The 23635-nt window shown below is 37.6% G+C and overlaps 1 protein-coding gene across 1 annotated transcript in view; it reads right to left on the reverse strand.

Annotated features, from left to right (window-relative positions):
• LRP1B (LDL receptor related protein 1B) overlaps positions 1-23635 on the reverse strand; it is a 1292938-nt gene that overhangs the window by 364049 nt on the left and 905254 nt on the right. The window contains exons 36-41 of the mRNA XM_074967293.1: positions 21382-21516; positions 20673-20802; positions 12557-12683; positions 12255-12406; positions 11843-11967; positions 8503-8874 (exon numbers count right to left, since the gene is read on the reverse strand). Of these exons, the coding sequence (XP_074823394.1) occupies positions 8503-8874; positions 11843-11967; positions 12255-12406; positions 12557-12683; positions 20673-20802; positions 21382-21516 (1041 nt within the window). The remainder of the gene's footprint in view (positions 1-8502; positions 8875-11842; positions 11968-12254; positions 12407-12556; positions 12684-20672; positions 20803-21381; positions 21517-23635) is intronic.

Raw genomic sequence — 23635 nt, forward strand, 5'->3', positions numbered from 1 at the left:
CACTATAAGTACTTTATGGATCACAGTTTGAGAACGTCTGCTCTATACCAATATAAGTTCCCTTGAGTAATATTTGAGTGCTTATTCCCTGCTCAGCAAAATTCTTCACCAATTCCACCACCTCTCCATGCTTCAGCTTCCCATCTACAAACCAGGGACAATACACTATAGCCTCACAGAGTTGTCATGAGGCCAAATCAATCAATATCTGCACAGCATCCAGACAGGCCCAGAGAGCAGGTACTATATACATTCAAAATAGGATTCCACTATTATATTTACTGGGCTGCAATATACTATGGAGTTATGATGGCTTTAGCAGCAGGATGAATATAAGATAAAAGCTGCTGACTCCCCAAAACACAAATCAAGAAGCCTGAGTTCTACAAATATAGAATTTGAGAGCCGATAGCCCTCTAACAGACAGAGTCAGAACAATAATTATAAAAGTTGCAATTGAAATCTCAAAATCCTATTTTAGGAATCACTCCAGTCTTTCCAGTGATTTCAGTGGGAGTAGCATAAGGCCCTCAGGTTACAGAGGTCCTAAATAGAAAACCTGTTCAGATGTAAGTTTCCTCTTGAGGAAATTATTTCTGTGTTCCGTATGCAGTAATGACCTTGCAGGATCAGATCCTCCCTGACATGCTGGAAAAGGAACATGGGGAGAAGCAATTAAGGACAGGTAAGGAGTACTGAAAGAATTTAGGCAGGCAGCTAGGACCCATGACTGTCAGCTAGGAGGAAGGAACAAGCGGTTTCACAAGAGGAGGTGCTGTCTGTGTAGGTATCCACAATGTATGACTGGATAATCTGGTCTTTCCATGGGCAAGGCAGAGGACAAGTCAGCAAGCAATGAAAAGGAACCAGGGACAGAGGGAAACAATAAAAACACTTACCGTTTGGCAATCTGGGGTGTAAATCCACAGCGCTTTGGCATGGCCCATACTAACTATCCATGTGGACCACACTGCTGTGCATTGAAAGTTACCTAATATGCAGTGACATACTAATGTACAGTAGGGAACTTCCAATGCACAGCAGCGGGCCCATACAGACAATGAGTGGCATGCTGGAGATGTACTCCCCGGCTAGCCACTCAGTGAGTGTTTGAATAGACAGGCCCAGAGAGAAAGGGCAATGTGAGGTCTATATGGTGCAGTCTTCTTTTAGATGAAGGTACACACCCACAAACGGTCAATTCAGTCCATAGTTAAGGAATTCTTTTGGATTCATTCACTGACACTAAGCTCTCACATAGCAACATCCACGAATAACACGTTTTACCATCTCCAGTTGGCTTGGAGAGTCCTTCCTCAACCTGATGGATAATGACCTCGTCTTCATCATCTCTCAGCTGAACTACAGCCATGCAATATCCATGGGATGAATTCTATACCATTTAGGAAACTAAATAAATGAGTAAAACAAACCACTATATAATGTTTCCTCAGCAACACAGGCTACCATCAGCACATCCAACCTGTTCTCTGCACTGTACATTGGCTTCACATATATCAAATCAAGTTCAAGGCCTCAGCCTTTATCTTCACTGTGCTCAGTGGTCTGGATCCAGGACATTTAAAGATCCCCTTAAGTTCCAGGATGAAGACGGTGGTTGACAATTTCGCCTCTCTGGCACAACTGAACTTTCTACAACATGGATAAGGAGGAGACAGAGCTTTCTTGGGGGCTGTTCTGCGAACTGTGGAATGAACTGCTAAAGGAACTAAGGACTATCACAAACCTTACCACCATTTGCTCCAAACAGAAGGCTCATTTCTTTGACTTACCTTCTCTAACATAAATACACAGCAACCAAAAAACCCATGCTAGAACAAAACACTACACTGCACATTCAACCCACTCCTGGGGAGAGGATGAGAAGGAAAAAACCACACAAACGTGCATATGAGATATTAGTCACATTACTTAATTCACTAAAGGAAAGCACTCAGAGACTCAGAGGCTAAGCCTCCCCAAACCTCCGCTAATGGTCCTGGGGCTCAGAGCTCCTCTGGGTGGCCGGGGCTTGGGCTGACCAGGGTGGCTTGGACAGGCCAGCTGGGGCAGCTTGGATGGGCAGACGGGTGCACGGAGAGGCTCGGGTGGGTTGGCCAGGGCTTCTCCAGCCATGGTGTGGGCTTGGGGCTCCTCTGGCCCTGGTGGGCAAGAGTGGGGTGTGGGGACTTGGGCAAAAGGGGAAGAGCGGGGGTGGGGTGCGCCGCCCGTGAGCTTGGTACAAGAACTGATATAGAACAGCACAACAATACGTGATGTCACAGTAATGGGAAAAGTGATGTCGAAAAGAGGGAAGAATTGCACTGACAGGCAGTTCATAGCCCAGACTACCCTTTGTCATGCATGGGGCATTACAATAGAGAAAGGGAGAAAAGAAACAAAGAAAAGGAATATTTGCCACTGAGGAGTGGGGAGAAAGAAAATTAACCCCATCTAGTTGCTGTTAAAAACAATGTTCCTATTGAACCAACAGTGTCACTGAGCCCAGGCCAAAAGTGAAAACTTTAGCACCATACTGCTCAACCTGCCTGATCTCATTCCATAAACAACTTCCAAGACCATACAATTCATGTGCAAAAAAATGTACAAATGTAAGTTTTACAAATGTACACATAACATACCTGATATAACCAAAAAAGCAAATAAATGGGGCTGGGCATGGGAAGTAATTGTTTTTTGGCTGTTCTTATCTGATGGAGATGGAACCCTGTCTGGTACTGGGATCTTAAGTGATTCTAAATCTGTTTTTAGTGAACTGGAAACGTTAGATAATGGGTTGTTTTTACACTGTAAATCTACTTTCAGTGAGCTGGAAATGTGTTAGATAATGGGTTGTTTTTACACTGTAAATCTACTTTCAGTGAGCTGGAAATGTATTAGATAATGAGTTGTTTATGAGTTGCAAATCTGTTCAGTGAGCTGAATATGTGTCAGATAATGGGTTGTTTATGAATTCTAAATTATTATTCAGTGAGTTGGAACTGGGTTAGGTAATGGCTTGTGTAGGGGTTGTAAATCTGTTTTCAGTGAACTGGAAATGTTGGATAATGGGTTGTTTCTGAGTAGTAAATCTGTTTTCAGTGAGCTGAAAAAAATGTTAGATAATGGGTTGCTTGTGAGTTGTAAATCTGTTTTTAGTGAACTGGAAACCTGTTCATTAAAGGGCTCTTTATATGTCGTAACTGTTTTCAGTGAGCAAAAAATATTTGAAAATGCATTGGTTTTGAGTGGCAGATCTGATGTCAGTGAAGTAGAAACAACAGCTCATGGATTCTTTATGAGTAGTACGTATGAATTCAGTGAACTAGAAATGTGAGTTAATAGTATCTTGCTTATCATCCATTCTATTCTCACCTTTCTGGTTAAATATTGAGTTATGGTTTGTATGAACTGTAGATATGTGCTTAATAAGCTGAAAAGGGTTGTAGACCTGTTTTGAGTGAACTAGAACCACACTAGATGACGTTTTTAGTGCAGTTTCAGAGCTCTTGCAGCCCAAACAAAACATGTTACAAAATATTTGCTGATTAATTGGTTTTCAATTTTCAGGAGGACCAAAGGGTTTAATTATTGTCACAGGTACATCAAATTTTATCTCATTATGCTATTTTTTGCTTCCCTATCACCAGTAGTGAAATCTGTATGCTTGCTTTCACCTAACCACCTCTTCCCCATAGCACATAATCAGCAGGTCAGAAATTAGAAGAATTCATTACCTTATATGCAATTTTAATACATTATAGTGAAAAAAATTCATATCACTCCTGACTTTGGAGCCAGCTTTGCTCCTTCCATTTCCCTCACCCCTTCAATTTTCTTTATAGATGCTCTCTTATAGATGCCAAATTGCTGCATTTTACCACCCACTTCAGAAGATACCACCACTGGTTTAAATTGAGTAATACCACATTTACACTGGTGTGAGAGGAGAATTAAGTGCAAGGATTCTGAATGAAGAGAAGAATATTTCAAACTGGAGCATAAAATCCCAACAAAATATTAAAGACATTGGACAAAGACAAAATATTTCAGAACAGCTGAAAAATACACAGTAACATACATAGTCTTACAAAATTATTTGTCATTCAGTATGAAACTACAACTCAAGCATTTATAGAAAACAGAAGTTGTGGGCATGAGAACAATATGGTTTTCAAATATGTCCAGTATTAACACAGTTTAGTTTTCTGCATTGAGAAAGAAATTAATCTGATACAATGGTTCAGAAGAAGAATATTGTTAGTGATAGATGAATTCAGGAGTATTAAGATTCCAGGTAGAATCTCTTATTACTAATTCATTAAATGCTATGAACTGTGCTTTGTAGAGTGTCTTTAGGTACATTAATACACAGTATTATAGTGTAACTGGGGACACCTTATAAAGCACTGATTTAACTATAATTACGATTGGAAGGATGAAATTTTTATCAATAAATGTTGATTTCATGTACACACATAAAATGACAAACAAATATTTCCATAGATGATGATCAAAATTGACAGATAGGCAAAGTAAGAAAAATGGTATTTGAAAACCTATTAGCATTTGATTTAAGGATATTGACTTGTATATTTTGACATGTGATGTTGACAGTTTGTTTTTAATTATTATAAAGCTTTAATCTGTTGAATTTCAATGTATACTGTCATTTAATAATCATTGTCTGCCCCCTCATAACTTCCCATAACTGGGAAAATTTGAAATCAATAACACTTGGGGGGAGAGTTAAACTTCATAATTTTGTTCAACTGTGAAAATTTAAATAGATAAAAATATACAACACTATTATCTGTTGAAATTATAAAATAAGAAAATATTGAATTCTGCCAAACCTACCTATAATATTGTCCCAGAGAGAGAGAGAGAGAGAGAGAGAGAGAGAGAGAATTGAAAGGTCTGCAATTCTATCTCATACAATGCTTATCATATTTTGGTGCTAGTGGAAACAAAATAATGATGGAAGCTCCAGCCATGGGTTCATAGTGAAGATTAAGTTGAAATTTTAATTTAAAGAGAGGAATGAAGGTAGTTTGGGTGCTGTGACAGAGTTGAGACAGTGCAGGAATGCCCCCTTATGGCTGAGCATAGCATAGTAGTCTGTCCTCTCTAACATCTCCACCAATGGCTGCTCTGGCCTCATGATTGTCTGCCTCTTCTCATTATTCAGGTCTCCAGCCAGGCCACATTTAGTTCCACCCTTTCCAGTGTAAAAGAAAGACCAACAAAAACAAATGTTGGATCCCTCCTTCCAGTCTGATGCCCTGGATTCTGGGCCCAGTGGACCCCCTTTCCTCAGGGCTTCCAGTAGCCCATATCTTCTTCTCAGGGCTTCATGCCACCTTGACATTGGCTGTTAGCAAAACCCGGCCCACCATCTACAGCAGATTTCAGTGCAGGGACCCTAGAAGAAGCAGTCACTCTGCCAGACTCCTTACTGCCACCTCCCTGGGCTTCTTCTTATAAAGCCATTTTGTGGGCTCTCTCCTCACCTACAAAAACCTTCTGGTTCTCTAGAGGTCTCTTGTATTCTAGATGGGTGTTCCAAATACATTTTTGTTACTCTAAGGCTCTGAGTTTTCCACATAAATATCTGCCTTATGTTTTGCATAGTCCATCCTCATGTTTGTTTATTAGAAATAGGTTACTATTTAATCCACAATGACCTTTTAAAATTCTGAATAGATTCACTTTATTCTTTCTCTCAGGGCCTTGGATTAATATCACCATTTTCAAGTATTGGGTACATTTCATGGATTTTTTTCCCCCTTTGTTTCATGTGCCCACAGTTCTTGTCATTCCTTCCTCAGTTCATTTTGATTAAGCGTTTAATTCCAGTTTGTTTAAGGGGATATCCAGGCCAATTTTTGTGTGCTTAATGGCATTTTTTGTCTGCCAGTTTGATGCCAGCTACCCCTACATGTGTAGGGATCCATATTATTACTATTGGCAATATCCAATTGCACCAATTCATTTTCTAGCAGTAATATTTGATTGGGTATATCATTTCTTCTGTCAGACTTGCCATTGTAAAGTGCCTGCAGCCCTGATAAAGAATCACACGGGATGGCCATGGTGGCTGCACATTTAAGGCCCAAGCTAGTGCCAGCAATATGGCTGTTAGCTCAGCCATTAAGATGGAGGTAATGATCAGTGGAAAGGGACATTGGTTCTGAACCATCACTTGACTTAGTGCCCGGTAGCCTACACAGAGACACAGGGACTCATCTTTTCTCTTTACAATGAGGACCAGAGCCCCACCAGGAGACACTGAGTGACAGATTAGCTCCTTAGGTAGGTTGTCCTGGGTGTACTCAGAGAAGGAAAAATGTTCTGGTGACATCACACAGACCTGGGCGTGGCATTTCCTGCTTGCCTGTCTTGCTTGTCTACCTGGTCATGAAAGATTTGATTTTTTGCCAACAGTTGTGCCACTCGGTCCCACAAAACCATGTTCTCTGCTTGTATTTGATTGACCACTCCTACACAGCCAAAGCCCCTCAGGGATTCCTGGGCACCTAAATACCATTTTTCTCCATTCCATTGATGGGGCAGTGGATGTGGAGAGGTAAAGTGATCTGTTCATAATGTCAGGGCTGGGTCATGGGTGGCTTGTCTAGTGGCTAGAACCACAGCCAGATGTCAGGAGTCAGAGTTGTGGATCAATGCAGGCTCAGGAACCAGAAGTCAGAAGCAGAAGACAAGGCCAAATCAGAAACTGGGTATCGCAGCCAAGATGTAAAGTCAAGGTCAAGAACTGTGGAGGTGGCTGCTGCCTGGGAAATCTGCAGACTCAGGCTCTAGATCAGCTGCTCCTTACATGTGAACGATATTGCTGTCTTCTGATGGGATTAATGAAAGATAGTTGGATACTTTATGTGTGTGCTTATTTTGCTCTAACCCTCTTCTTTGCTCTTCATCTTTAACAATGTGACTTCAAGAAATATCTATGGTACACCAAATACAGTAATATGGGCTGCAACATAATGCTCTACCTGAGAAATCAGGTAAGAATAGTAGTACTTATTGAAGAGGAATGTCATTTAAGTAACCCTTGGACCACATGGAGACTAGATACTAAGTGGAATTGCAGCCTCAGAAAAAGCTGAGGTCCTTTTAAATAAATAAATACACACACACACACACACACACACACACACACACACAACTAATGTGTGGCTCTGGGCTGTGATATTTGTCTGAATGGGGGCCCTGGACTAGCAGGCTGTAGGCACCAAGAAGCCAAATGAATTTGTAGCCTCAAGTGTCCCTCCCTTCTTGTTCTGGGAGGGAAAGTGTGGCAAAATGTGCACTGGGTTACCAAATGTATTGTGCACAGACATAGATACAGGCATTGGTCTTTGGTATGATCACTGGGCAGGAGGCACACATCTTGGAGCACTTACAGAGCTCTGGGCCTGATATGGCACTAGTGAGAAGCTGAATGAGCCTTATGCAAAAGCAGGCTACATACACTAAAGTTATCCTCTACTCCTTCACACTGACTAACTACATGAAAATAAACATACACTAGACTAAGAGAAGAACTTAAATTGTAAGCTGTTTGGGACAGGGACTGTCTTTTTGTTCTGTATTTGTACAGTGCCTAGCACAATGGGGTCTTGGTCCATGACTAGGAATCCTTGTGTAGTAATACAAATAAATAAATACATAAATAGATCATTTAACCTGACGCAAAGGCGAATCCCATTTGCTCTCTGTGACAACAGCAAAGCAAATGAGGTGTTTGGGGGGTGTACACCCTTATACAGAATAGGGTAATGATGTCACCCTTACAGACGATGCATATCCCGCCCACTCTCCCAACAAACAGCTTTTCAAGGCAATTACACAGCTCAGCCCAAGGAGCACCACATCCACAAATGGAAATGCACAGAAACCTAGAAGACTAGTCTTTACAATATGTCCTATTTTAATTTGTTATATTGCATCATCCTGTTTTCACAAACTATGAAATCTGCATGTTCACTCACAATTTCTTTGAAAAGTTGAGTCCTTTCTTTTGCCTCATCTTTGGCTAATATTAAAAGTTCATAGGCACATTATTAAGTGCAACTTTGAAACATAATAGATTTGTTGACAAGTGTATACAGGTTCTTATTCAGTGCACTAGGAATATTAAATGGCAGAGATAAACTCTATTGCAATGTAAATTGTGAATGACAATCAACAATGTCATAACTCTCCAACTGCACTATAAATACTAACTGCTCTTTAGGATTGTACACCCTGTACATCACATAAATAACACAGAGTAGGTGACTTTGAAGCTGTAAGATAATTGAGTCTGCAATATGTAGATAGATGATCTTATTACTTATCATAGTTGTGTTATATATCTTACAGTATAGTATGCTTTCATTAGTTGTACCCAACCAAGTGTAATCAAGTAAAACCAAGTGTCATCAAATCCTTATTTAATAAGGGCTACCAATACAAATAAAAAAAATGTTTACTTACTTTCAATTATCACTTTTCTGCCGGCCCAGTTGTCTTTAATAAGTTGTATATTTCCAAAATGTGCATCACTAAAGAAGATACGGTTAGTACCCGTTCCTTTCAAGCTGTAGTCAAAAGCCAATGCTATCACATTTTTGAAGTAGTCTGGATTTTCATATGGCCTTACTGGTGAATTTAAATTGGTCTCATCTGAAAGATGTATACTTTTTAATATTGTCCTTCCTGAATACAGCAAGTAACCATCATGTCTCAGACAAGTAACTCCATCCTCTCCAAGATAGCCATGTGCACAAGCACATGTTCTTTGTGCATTTCCTCGATACAGACAAAGTTGCTGACATCCACCGTTGTTCTTGGCACAAACATTAGTACCTGTAAGGAAAAATTAGTCTGGCTTTTGTAACTGTCGCAGTTGGTTGACTTAAATCAGAATAAGCTTTTATTGTGCATCCGAAGGATTCTTTGATGTAACCATTTGTGTTATATTTGTTAATGCAACAGAGCACTATGAAAGTAAAAATGAACCATTATTGTTTAGGTCTCAAAATTCTGACCACCACCTTAAACCAATTTTTAAAAGTGAATTTATGAGCATGGATAATTAATGTTGTTTTCAAATAATAACAGTACATATTTTACAAATATAGAATACATAATTATTCAATCTTAAGGAGTTGAAAATCTGTGAATTTTATTAACTTTTTCAAGAGAAAGATACATTACCAATATTTTATTGTGCAATTTCTCAATGTTTAGATGTACAGCTATTTGCTAACATTTTATTTTCAATTCCTTTGATTGATGACTTAAAAATATTCCCCCCTACCAAATGTACACAATTAAGGAATTATTGTCAAACTAATAACTTCTGTGTGATTTTACAGCTTCAAAGATTACAAAACTTTCAGAAATTGCGGAGAAAGTATTTTTGTCTGTCTTTGCAGTACTTTGTACGTAGTCTGTTTCACTAGTTTCCATAGTTTACTTGACAACAGTGGAGAAAAAACACATTTTTAAAAAGTTGTTTTGTGGTTGTAAAACCACAAAATTTGTCAGGTAACTCAGGGCACATTTATTTTAAACATATTTATTTATTTATTTATTCATTCATTCATTTATTTTATTGCTATATTTTAAGCTGGGTATCCGGCGCAATGAAAACAATAGTTCGTTTATGAGTATAAACACTGTCACCATTTCTTTTTGTTAAGATAAAGTTAGAAAAAACTTGAAAGTTATTACACATATCCTTGCCCCTAAGGAGATAACTATAGTAAAATAAAATGAAAACATTGTGAAGAGTTATTTGTACACCATTTTTCTCAGATTTTTTTGATGGTTCTTTAAAGTTTTATTAGGCTAGATAAGTCATGGCAGATGTTTTTCTTAAACTTCTATATATTCCTCTCTCTATATATACATTGTAATGGTATTTAAAATCAATGAAATATAGAAGAAATAAAATGTCCTATATATTTTCCTATATATATAGGAAACTTTATTTCTTCTATATTTCATTGATTTTAAATACCATTCAGTAAGGCCATGATCCTGAAACCATGCAGAATTTCACTGATGCAGGGACAGAAGTTTGCTTGCAGATCATAGTGCAGGACTGGTACTTTGGAAAGTGTAAAACAGATGCTTGGGGGGGAGAAAATGAGAATTAATCACTTGTCACTTAACATGTTTTTTTATTAGTGCTAGACAGGTCATGAAGCAAGCTAATTACATTTTAAAACTTCATTTAACTATTTTTAGATTAATAATAAATAATAATAAAATTCCAAAAACTTTTTCCCCTTTTTTTCCTTTGCCTTCATGCCTCACTGACAGCCCCTCCAAAAGACATTTAACATATGTAGCCTAATAAAAATTTGAAAAGCATTAAAAATTGAACTATAATAAAACATGTTTTTCAAACTAACATCAAAAGATTTTTTATCATTTTATTTCTTTTTCAATAACTGTCTCACTTATTTCTAGTACAATCAAGTCTTTAAATATCTAGTTAAAAATTATTTAAAAAAAAAAGACTATTTTTCAACCTATTTTTCTATTTTCCACGCTCTATAATACACAAAGCCTTTCCAAGGAAGCAGACATTAACTCTTTCTAAGCCCACTTTAAAAACAGTTAAAGATGAGTGAAGGAAATTTTTTTTTAGTCCACAAAATATTATCTTTAATCTTCTGAAATCACAGGCACAGAGCCCTAACAATGGCAATACCCAGCACATTGTCCAAAAGAGAGCTTTCTAGTCAACATCACTAAAACATCTTTTTAAAAATAATGAAAATATACTATGTTAGAAAACATTTTTCCTTAAAAATAGGCAGTTTTATTTATTGTAAGCATTATGTCTACCATATGTATGTAAAAACAAACCCACAAAAAACAAAAACAAAGTACCACATCCTCTAAAAGGCATAACAGATTCCATGACGTGTAATATTTTAATTACAGCACTTTGTGGGTGCCAGGAACACCAGAGACATGGTCTTGTCAGAGTACATGTCAAACCTTATTAATTTAAACTTTATATGTACTTGGGTGTGCATGCACAATTTAGACTGGATTCACTAGTTTTTTTTTGGTGGCAACTGTGTGTTTGGAGGAAACAAATCTAATCTCTGCTAGAGTTCAGCTTGATCCAAAGTTCACTGAAATCAATGTCAGCTTATCCACCACCTTAAGTTGTTACGGTTGATCAGGAAGCTTTGAGATTTGTCTGTCTAATAAAATCAGTTAGCAGGTATTGATCCATTACTGATTGATCCTTAATGCCTCCTGGTAATGGGAAGGCAGGCTGCCAGGTTTCCCCAAACAAGCGGATGGTGATCTCACAATTTTGGTACTAACTCCAACCTTCTCTTTTTTGGGGAAAGTGATTGAGAAGTTGCGGCAAAGCAACTATGGTCTAGAGTAAAACATGACATTTGGAGTTCTCAGTTTCCTTTGATCCCTTTCAGTACTACCTTAGGCCTGCGCAGGGTACTGGATAATTTTTAATCACTGACTTGTGATGGACAAGTGCCAGGTATCCATGTTGATTATTTTACATCAGTTTAAGGCCCATGTCCTACTCAGACACATGGTTTTGGGTTTTTGTTTTGTTTTACTATTGAAAGGGTGATGGGGGGATTTTGTTTCATCTATTTTCTTTAGTAACAGTTTTATTTAGAAAATCATAATTTAAAAAAAGGAAAATTGGGGAGAATTTTAAAAAAAGTTTCATAAAACAAGGATGATTTTGCTTTTCATATTATCCAAAATTAATACACAAGAAGAGTAATATAGGGTATTAAAGTCATTATTAATATAATTAGCAAGAGAAAACCTCTCTCTCGTTGTCTGTTGAAGACTTTCACTTCCTTGAGGTTTATTCCCAGGCCAGTCCTCATGGTCACAGCATCTGTGGCATCATTCTTATGACCTCTTCTGATCGAGCCATTAGCATGTGCTCTGCCAAAAAAAGTTGAAGATGGCTGATCAAGAACCTTCATATAATTAAATTCAAACAAGTAATTAAAATGGGACGGACAGCTGGCCTATCAGAAGCAGAAGAAATCAACTCTTTTCTGTGACATTGATATGCTTTGAATATCGAAAGCACCTTTTCTGTGGAAATTGCATAGCTTTGTGAGATTCTTTCTGTGACCTTGCTACAGAATGGCTAATCCTACAAGGGTGAAGTATCTGGCACTGAAATAACATTTTGAGACTCAAATACTTATGGAAAAATAAATTACCTGTCAGACCAGTAGATGTAAGCTCCAAAGACTGCGACTGAAAACATATCCACATTGCTCCCTGACAGCACAATCTCCCGGTTCCCTCCACTCTCAAGGTCGATTCTTTCTATCTTGTCTGTACGAGCATCACACCAGTATAATTTATTTTCCTAAAGATCAATTTCAAAGTAAACTTCAACAACCTCTTTTTGTCTGAGAATTGTATTATGAAAATAATAGAATGCTGAAGTGGAAGACCAACTTGTAATGGAATATATTTAATGCACATATAATACGTAGTGGAAGATACAGGAACACACCTCATAGTCAATGGATATTCCATTAGGCCAGGCAATCCCCAAGCTCACAAGCACAACCTTCTCAGACCCATCTAACTGTGCCTTGCCTATGCAGGGAGTCTGTCCCCATTCCGTCCAGAACAAATACCTAAAATATTGCAGAAATTAACAATAAACAGATGAACATGTGCAGACCTGCATATATTTGGCAACAAAATATAAGTGCAGTTGATATAAAATCAATGTTTACAAATATAAAACTCCAAAGATCTGATATTGAACTGGCATAAATAACACACTGCTGCCCTTTTAAAGATGAGTATGAAACATGCTTTACAGAGCCTAATCATCTTATTCAACTTGCTTGATCAACTCCTTGATATCTGAGCTTTTGTTTTAATACCTCTGCTATTTAGCAAATGCCTAGGTAGGCAAAAATGTACAATGTAGCAATCAATATGAAAGCTCAAGCAGTTTCATGGGTGGCTACTAGGTTTCTGACCAATCAAAACATTTGGGACACTGGTTTATAGTGACTGCTAGGCCCTATTAACAACTCTAAAAGCTAAACTCAGAAAGGCAAACCTTTTCTCACCTCTATGAGAAGAATGAATCTGGGTCAACTTTGATATCCCCCATGTGCTAAGGTAATTAAGGGCCTGATCAAAAGGACCCTGAAGTCAAGAGGAGTCTTTACACTGATCTCAATATGCTTTGGATCAGACCCTAATACCACTACTTTAGTTTGTATGACGTATGTAAGTGATATTTGCCTATTATATATTGCATTTCTGTAGCTTATTTGTAAAACTGCATTGCTCTTCCCTTTATGTTTTGATTTGAGATACAAAGATGTGTGTGTGTGTGTGGGTTTTAGACAAGGTAGGTGATATATCTTTTATTGGACCAATTTCTGCTTTTTTAAACTTATTGTAAAAATATTTTGATGTAGTTCCATATGTTGACAAAACATAAGCATATCAGAGACACATTAGAATATATCTTAACAGATCCAGTATTCTATTAACAAATTTAGCAGAAAATTGCATTAATGTAGAGTTAAGGTCATTTTTGTCAATTCCCGAACAGCCCAAAAACCAAAATAAAAAAGTCTGAAGCTAAGGTTCTTTCACAAACAGAATATACTTTCTGTTTCATATATATTAGTAAATGCACTTACATATGAGTACAAAAAAAGGAATAAAAAGCCACACAATAACATAGCTCTGGCCATAATAAACACAAATTCAGCTTTTTAGAACATTATGTTTGCATATACTTACAACATATTTAAGTAATTTTGAAGAGTTTTATATTTTTAACAATTATATTCTTACAACATCTCATTATGTTCTGTAAACACACACACACACGCACACACAATATTGAAATGTAATGGATACATCTGAGTAGCAAGACCAGTTTCTTAATTGATGTACATAGCATAGCTCTATTGACTATGGAGCTATGTCAATTGACATTTAATGAGGTGCCTCATTAAATCACAGCCCTATAATTATTATCCAACAGTATAGTGAAACTGCAAGAAAAAAAAATAGAATTCCCTTAAAATACAAATATAGAATATTTATTTAGTTATTACGGGGAGCACCTTTAATAAATTAGACACTTTCCAGTCTAAAAATATGGAATATTTCCTGAAAATAGGAGACTCATATTCAAAAGACAGGCAGATGGTTGGTGGAAGGGGATCAACATATAAGCAGAGTGACCAAGATACTAATTCACCGTTTCCTGGCAAAATGAGATTACATTCAATAATTAACTACTCATAACTACACCACTGGGCATTCTGGGAAGGAGGGATGCCTACAGCAAAGCTCTGCCTACAGTCTGTTCTGAGCAGAATGAGGGAATGTAGCAAGTCTGCTTCCTTCTGTGACATGAATGCTGTGGTACAGCACACCAGCTCAAAGGAAGAGAGGGAACATATGACACCCCTTCTACTCCACTACACCTTTGTGGGGAATGGGCCACAAGCTGGTCCTAACTAAAGAATTACTAACACAGTTAACACATGGGCACAGCTTAAATGAAGTTGAGGAAAGATTTTTAGCGAGGATTTCAAACTTTTCCTGGCTTCCTCTAGCAAGAAATGAGCAGGATCTTTCTTTTAATAAGAGATTTCTTACGTCTAGTCCACTACTACTTTCTACAGAGACAGCATCCTCAAAACAAATAGCTATCAATAACTCAGAACATGCCAAAATGGAGTTTAATAATAGATTGATTCCTCTTTTCTATATATAAAATAGACAATGTTGTTGAAAATGTAGCTCCACACTAATTGCAACATTATATACTTATTAAATGCACTCCTGAACTCATGAAGAGTGCACGGACACTCTTTAACCAAATGAAAGTTTGTAAAGGCAATCTACTCCCCAGTTGACCCAGGTTCGTCTTGGTCAGATTGTGCCTCCAAGTGAGAAAGACCTGAGTGTTCTATCTGGCTATCACTTTGGCAACACTTGTATAGCTTGGTATGCTAATGAGGCATGAATTTATTTAATATAAATTAGTTAAATGCAGCTACATGAGTGTGAGAATATGGATGCTGGATTGACTTTGGAGGAGCATTAAAATAGGGTTGCAGGTAATGATGCCAGAAGCAACAACTCTAACGAAGGAGGAGTGTAGGTGCTGTAAGGGGCTAGACAAAGAGGAGGTCCATTTTAACTAGCACTCTGGTTAAAAGCATCGTATACTAGTTTCTTTGTAGTAATATATCTTTCCTGTCCCTTGTAAAAGGCATTCATCTTTCAACTTCATGTCATATATGAAAGTAATGAAAAATATGAAAAATAATATTTTATTACTCAAATATTAAATATAATACATATCTTATTCTATAGAATGTAACAACTACATCAGGTAACTTCTAAAATTCTAAAATATTAAGTGACATAAGAAACAGAATCTGTCACAAACTCCAAAAATGAGTCATTAAAAGCTCACCTTAACTACATTTTCAATGCACCCTTAACTATTGAATTGCAACCAGCATCTCCAAGATTAACTATACTTGTATTCACATGTTTAATCAGCATTATTTTCTTGACATAGAAGTTAGATTGAATGCTGACTTCAGAAAAACAGTTCTTCAATCTTTAGTTCAACTAACCACTTGTTAGTCTTCCTCTTGGAGCTGTAACTGTTTGTCTGAGACAACTCCAGTTACAACGAAAACCATATCTAGTAAGGTAAATATTCATTTGGGACTCTTAACCAGAAGTTTGTATGGGAAGAGCACTAGCAGAATAACAGAGCACAGATGTTGCTAACTGATATGGAAAAATGTATAGGACCTTCCCGGAAGGGTGTCAATGTACTTATCTTGTGGATCTCTGAAGATGGCACTTCCCTATAGAGAGGAAAGATGTGCCAGAGCAACTACTTTTGAAACAACTTTGGGACTTGTCCCAATAAAACCTACCTTGTTGGTTTTCCTGGGATTAATTAACTTTAAAACAACAGGGTGAAAAGAGATGATGTTAGGCTTAATCTACTTGAAGTTAATATGAAATATCTGAGATTAATTTGAATGGGACAGAGGGATGTTTTTCAGTGTGAATTAGCTAAGTTAATAAAGTCAAAATACTAAACTAATCAGGAACCTTCTTGGCTTCATCCAAGAAAATCAAAATTAGTCAAATCCATATCATCTTGCAGGACTAGGCATAAGTGAGGTGTGGCAGACAAATTGTTGTATAGGTGTAAGGTGCCTTTCTGAATTTACTCAGTAACATAAACCATACTATCTAGAAACATTATCAGAAGGGGCTGAACAATGCATGGTTTATATTTTGCTGTGACTGGCAGAAGTAATAAACAGAGCTGGTTGGGAATTTTATGACAATTTGTTTTTTGACAGAAAACACCCAATTCATCAAATTTGAAAGGGGCTGTTTTGATTAAAATTTTCAGGAATGTTTCCCAGATCCATGATGGTATTTCTGCTCAAAACCAAAGAAAGAGAGAGAGCCCCCCAAGGATATCTGCCTATATTTACATAGGATGCAGAAAAACTGGGGAGATGCCTGACTGACAGCAGGGATTTGAACACAGTTCTCTTATATCACAGGTAAGTGCCCTAACAAATGAGTTATAGTCTGTGATCTCTCCTGTTGGAGCTGTTGCACTTTGTATAACTAATTAAACATTCATTGGGCCACAGAGAGAGAGAGTGGCTTGATAGCCCAATGGTTAAGAGACTCAACTCAGATGCAGGAGATACAAGTCCCTGTACTCACTCAGGGAAAACAGGGGCTCAAACCTGGTTCTCCCCTCCCTCCTACATCCCATGAGTGCCATAACCACTGAACTACTGGCTAGTCTGTGATTTTGCTCACACTCTGTTTTTTTGTGAAAAAAATATTGAAAGGTCTTTGGTTCTTCCCAATGCAGAATGAAAAATTTTTCAACATCTCTAAAATTTTCAAGGGATAAGAAAACAATTTCTCTCCCAGCTTTATTTATAAGGGTTTAACAATCGTTTTCACTTCTCTTTTGCAGTTGTCAACTGCGGTTTCATTGACGTAGAGCTAGGGTATAAGCAGCTATTAAAGGTTTATCTAGTAAGAAGGCAAGAGGGGGAGGAGTGAGGAAAGGAGGCCTACATCTCCCATAATAAAGAATTTATTACCACCGCCCACCTATCCAAAGATGCTTTTGCCACAGAGACTTCATTCTTTCCTGAAAAAACCACAGATGTGCAGGGGCTGGGTAGAGTTTACAATTTAAGAATCTATCTCGAGTGGCATTTTTGAGGCTTAGAATAAAAGACAGAGGTCCAGCCAAATTGGGATATACTGTCTTGCCACAAGAGGAACACTTACTAATTAATATACCTTTGTCTTCTCAGCTTCCTCAATCATTTTGAACACACTCTGAAACCTAGAAAGCTTAACAAGACTGCAAAAACTAAAGAATCTCTCCACTACTGAATTTGTTCATAAATTATTTCATACACAGTACACTGTTCCCTTTTTTTTCTACTGTCTTGTACTTCAAGAATTGCTGAACAAAATCCTCCAGACAGTAATTCACCTGTCATTTGTTGTACTAGCTACTTTTGCATTGCCCCAAATCACAGTATTTTAAGATTTGAAAAGTGACAGAGAAGACACAGTAATCTAGTAAAAAAAAAGGTTCCCTCTAGCATAGCAAACAAGGAAATTCTCATTTTTAGCACTGCCATTTCTCTTTTACCTCCTTGTATGGCTATTTAGAGTTTATTCCTTTTGTAAGTTAAAACAGGATACAGAGTCAGGAACCAGCCTGTGAAAAATGTTTGCATTGAAATGCAAAACACACACGCCTGGTTCCAGGTTTAAGTGAAAGAACAAGCTCCTGAGACTATTCAGGATAACATTCATTCCCACTCAAGGCCTCTGGATCCACCCTCCCGCATAAGCAGGTTTCAGATTTTAGATGTCTCTGCAGAATGAAGACTGGGGCTACAATCCCTCTCTCCTCCCCAAATACTTGGGAGTAGCTGACTGTTTCTTTTCCTACACTTCCAAACTCTTTTAGGGTGGGGGATTTATTTATAGAGCTCACCACTGCAACCTGCAGGAACTCCCCAGGTAAAATAAATCTGCACAATAAGATCCCTATTAGACTTCACAGAAACTTCTTGTGAGTTTTCCCTAGTCGGGCATAAGTAATTCTACTTGAGGAATATATAAATAATGGTGGTCACATCTTCATTAAAACGTTTGCCTTGAAGCTTGTTTCAACATGCAAGTCCCTTTGGGCAAGAGTACTTTATCTGACTCTACTGTGCTTTGTTCGGAGCTTTTTGAGGTGCTCTGTCCCAGAGCAGCTGTCCTGGCAATTCATAGATAGAGATGTGTCACTCACATAGCTGGGTTCTGATCCATTAGTTGTTCTGAAGACAAGAAACAAGGCCTTGAACTGTCAGCAGAAGTAGACAGGTGTCAAGGTTCCTTCCCCACTCTGAACTCTAGGGTACAGATGCGGGGACCTGCATGAAAGACCCCCTAAGCTTATTCTTACCAGCTTAGGTTAAAAGCTGCCATCACCAAAGTGTTATACAAAGAATAACAGGGGAAGTGCCCACTTGGAAACGTCTCCCCGCAAAAATATCCCCCCAAGCCCTACACCCCCTTTCCTGGGGAAGGCTTCATAAAAATCCTCACCAATTTGCATAGGTGAACACAGACCCAAACCCTTGGATCTTAAGAACAATGAAAAAGCAATCAGGTTCTTAAAAGAAGAATTTTAATTGAAGAAAAAGTAAAAGAATCGTCTCTGTAAAATCAGGATGGTAAATACCTTACAGGGTAATCAGATTCAAAACACAGAGAATCCCTCTAGGCAAAACCTTAAGTTACAAAAAGATACAGAAACAGGAATATACATTCCATTCAGCACAACTTATTTTACCAGCCATTTAAACAAAACAGAATCTAACGCATATCTAACTAGATTGCTTCCTAACTCTTTACAGGAGTTCTGACCTGCATTCCTGCTCTGCTCCTGGCAAAAGCATCACACAGACAGACAGACAGGACCCTTTGTTTCTCCCCCCCCCCAGCTTTGAAAGTATCTTGTCTCCTCATTGGTCGTTTTGGTCAGGTGCCAGCGAGGTTATCTTAGCTTCTTAACCCTTTACAGGTGAAAGGGTTTTTCCTCTGGCCAGGAGGGATTTAAAGGTGTTTACCCGTCCTTTTATATCTATGACAACAGGCCATCAGTGGAGTTATCTGAACACAGGAGTTGTATCATTTTGAGGAGGCAGACTTTGAGATTCTGCACTAACTGAAATCTCTGGCTGTTTCCACCTTTAACCCAAGATACAATGAATTATAATTATCCAAGCTGAATAATACATATATCACTGTTACTAGAATCTTATCCAGGAGAAAAAGGAAAAAGTTTCAGAAGTCGTTTTCTATCACTGATGCTAACTGAATGTTGAGGCTTATAGTGAGTTGGAAGAACCACTCTAGGCATCACACCACTTTGAAGAACTCCCCTGACTGAATGTAAAAGCTGATTTCCTATATTTATTGTGATCTCCTTATGATGGAGTTGGTTGAATCTGTGGAAAATGAGATATATAGACGTATATATGACTTTCTACAGGACTTTTGTGTTTTCCGGGAGGTTGGCAAGTTCAATTTTCTGAAAGTCATTGATAATGCATAAGCAGTAGACACCGTTGTTCTCCACAGTTGTGCCCATTTGCAATAGACACAGTTGTTCTCAGGAAGGGCACAGGCTCTGTTTATATATGGTCACTCAGCTATGTCTCTGGGCTTCACCATGTGTAATGAAGCCAAATTCTATCATGTAGTTAATGCAATCTCTTGTTATTTAGAATATTTTGTCTTGGGAAGTGCTTTTCATAGTTGATATTTTCTTCAAAGTAGGATGAGAATTCTTTGTAGTGGTCAGTGCTTCTGTCTGATGTTTCAGTTACACAATCCAGAACACCTCTGCTGGCAACAGCTGTGCAGCTGTGATGGTAAGGGGATCTGTTATTGCATCAGCATAGTCCACAGCACTTTGTAATTGGTGGATGGATCTGAAGAATATTTTGTGCCACCACCATTCTATTCTTGTACCTAAGCACTTTATCAGACATAGTTTGTCCATGAACACTTGTGATCTTCTTGGTTGGTGCAGAGAGGATGTTATATTGGGGCCGAAACATTGATATTTATGGCCATCGAAGGATTACATCATTCTAAGAGTTCATCACCACATTGGGCTTATTATAGTTGGAGGTTTGTCTTCTGACAATGTGCTGAAAACTTAAGAGGATTCAAAAAAATTAAGCACACTTCTGATCTCTTGCTAGGTACCTCTTCAAGTGAAAAGACGGTCTAACAGTAGGGAAACTGTTCTGAAAATAGGTAAGTAGACTGTAATATTTAGTTTAAACAGAGATGTCATAGTAAGTATCTCAGTATATGAGAATATCCAACTTGTACAAAAACTGTTTTTTTACAGTACAATCTTTGTCTGGTTTTATTGAAGACTCTAGCAGTAAACAGATGTCAGAATGAATGCCCTGATTTACTAATTGTAGATTTTTAATATTAGCATGCATTTTTTTAAAAAGATATAGAAATATTTAAGTTACCCTTTTTCTGGGTGCACTGCTATAGATCTTGGCTGGTCCAGACCCTGGGATATAATTACGTATCGGAATGAGCCATTGAGTCTAGCAACTTCAATTAAGTTGAAGCCATGATCTGTCCAATATATGTTACCTAGGAGAAATACCAAGAAATTACTAAGAAAATAAACAACTTCTTTAAAAGACCAGTTGCTGTTCGATATCAGCTGCATAAAACATAGTAGCAGAAAATAATGTTCTCTGTTTGTTTTAATACATCTGTAGGTTTTATTACTCTCTCATTAAGCCTAGTTATTAGGAACATACACTGAAGTGAAATTTGTAATTTTTAATCCTACTTTCAAATATTTCTATCTTAAGGTCTAAACCAAATCTGTATGTATCAAAACAAAGTTGAAACTCCACACCTAAGAAACAGGGGGCATTTTAATTTTCCAACTGTCTTCAAGCATAAGAGAACGTCTAAAACCATTTTTTCTGCCTTCTGGAATTCTTGGGATATTTTTGCTAAGTTCACAGTGGGTGATCGTCCATAGGAAAAAAACATATCCAGAGGCTTTGAATATTAGAGAGAGTGAAGCTGAAAGAACAAAAAATATGCACCTCTGTGGCTAGAAGTGCAGAAGTCTACTATTATCAAGTAGAGTCTTTTTCAGCATGAAAAGGCCTATCTAAAAGGTATTTAAGAAATAATAAAGGCAGGTGGTGTTACCTGCTATCCAATCCACTGCTATGCCTTCAACCCTTCCCAAGCCATTTGAAATGATGTCTTCTTTCCAGGTCTGGTCTCGTCTAGCTCTGCTAATTTTGTTGAAACCCATGTCAGTCCAGTAAATTGTGTCATTTCCTGGAAAAAAAATACAGACAGAAAAAAATATAATTAGTAAAAGCTATCACCTTGACTGGGGAATAATTCAATGAAAAACGTTCTGCTCAAAATGAACATCACATTTTTGCTCAATCATCCACATGAGGACCTACAGACATTACTTCTTCACAATTTTAATACTATTATATTAATACCCACTCCAGGATTAAGATAATAGTATTTAAACACATCCCCATCTCCAACTACATATTTTCCCCATCTTCTCCATTTAAAAAAAATAAATGTATAATGGGCTAGATCCTCAAGTAATGAAAATCAGAGTAGATACAATTATCTTGAAAACAGGGACTGTCTTATACTACTGTATATTTACAACTAATATCACAACAGGTTCATGACCCTGATTTGGGCCACTGCTTTTACTGCCACAATACTTGTGTCATAAATATAAAGGGAAGGGTAAACACCTTTAAATCCCTCCTGGCCAGAGGAAAAACCCTTTCACCTGTAAAGGGTTAAGAAGCTAGGATAACCTCGCTGGCACCTGACCAAAATGACCAATGAGGAGACAAGATACTTTCAAAGCTGGAGGGTGGGGGAGAAACAAAGGGTTCTCTCTGTCTGTGTGTTGCTTTTGCCGGGACCAGAGCAGGAATGCAGGTCAGAACTCCTGTAAAGGGCTAATAAGCAATCTAGTTAGATATGCGTGAGATTCTGTTTTGTTTAAATGGCTGATAAAATAAGTTGTGCTGAATGGAACATATATTCCTGTTTTTGTGTCTTTTTGTAACTTAAGGTTTTGCCTAGAGGGATTCTCTATGTTTTGAATCTGATTACCCTGTGAGGTATTTACCATCCTGATTTTACAGAAACGATTCTTTTACTTTTTTTCTTCAATTAAAATTCTTCTTTTAAGAACCTGATTGCTTTTTCATTGTTCTTAAGATCCAAGGGTTTGGGTCTGTGTTCACCTATACAAATTGGTGAGGATTTTTATCAAGCCTTCCCCAGGAAAGGGGGTGTAGGGTTTCAGAGGATTTTTGTGAGGGAAAGACATTTCCAAGTGGGCTCTTTCCCTGTTATATATTTGTTAGACACTTTGTGGTGGCAGCAATAAAGTCCAGGGGCAAAAGGTAAAATATTTTGTACCTTGGGGAAGTTTTAACTTAAGCTGGTAAAAATAAGCTTAGCAGGTTTTTCATGCAGGTCCCCATATCTGTACCCTAGAGTTCAGAGTGGGGAAGGAACCTTGACAACTTGTAATAAAATAATATACTAACAGTATGCTTTCCAATGGGATACCTTCATATTTGTACTAATGTTATTTCTTTAATGACAGTACAGCTTTTTAAAAATAATTATTTCAACTACATTTGGGGCTCTTAAATATTATGGGGCAAATCTTGGGAACTACCTACATCTACCCCCTTCTTCTTGGCAATCATGCAGATAAAAGTTTGGAATCATCACACATATCTAATAAAGATATGAAAAAAACTTATGTAATGATACAAAGGAAGTTTAGAAATTTGATAACTTTTGACTCATCTTCTAAGTTAACACTGTAAACATATTGCAATTCCATTTGAATAGATGGCTAAAATCTGTCTTCCAAGTGGTCAGATAGAGTCTTGGACTTATGGAGTGAGCTGTTTCCTCTCAGAAATGATAAAGAGCTAGGATATTCTTTCCTTGTTTATTTTTATTTTCATTGTGCACATATCTCCTATTATTTTCATGAACTAATAGACATAAAACAACAAAAGCAACAGCAAAACTTACATACATGTGGACCAATTTCAGGATGCCAGCAAACTACAACTCTGTTCTCAAAAAATGAATCCAAACTGTTCATCTTTCTGCAGTTTCTCACAGACATTACTGCCAAATTCTCTCTAAACCCACCCCAAACACATAAACGTCCTATGTCAGAGGATATGCATTTGGCCTGTAACTCCAAAAATAAAATATGACCGAAGTTTAAAAAGACAAAAAATCAAATATGGCCTTGAGTAACTGGTTCAAATTGAGAAAGTAGGTAGAACTAGAGTCTCTGAGTTTGAGCAAATTCATTTGGAATTGTACAGTTAACAAAGAGAGCCATTTCAAGCTATTCTGTTTACAAGGAAATCCTGCT

The sequence above is a fragment of the Natator depressus genome, chromosome 11 (genome assembly GCF_965152275.1).
Source record: "Natator depressus isolate rNatDep1 chromosome 11, rNatDep2.hap1, whole genome shotgun sequence".
Taxonomy (NCBI): Eukaryota; Metazoa; Chordata; order Testudines; family Cheloniidae; genus Natator; species Natator depressus.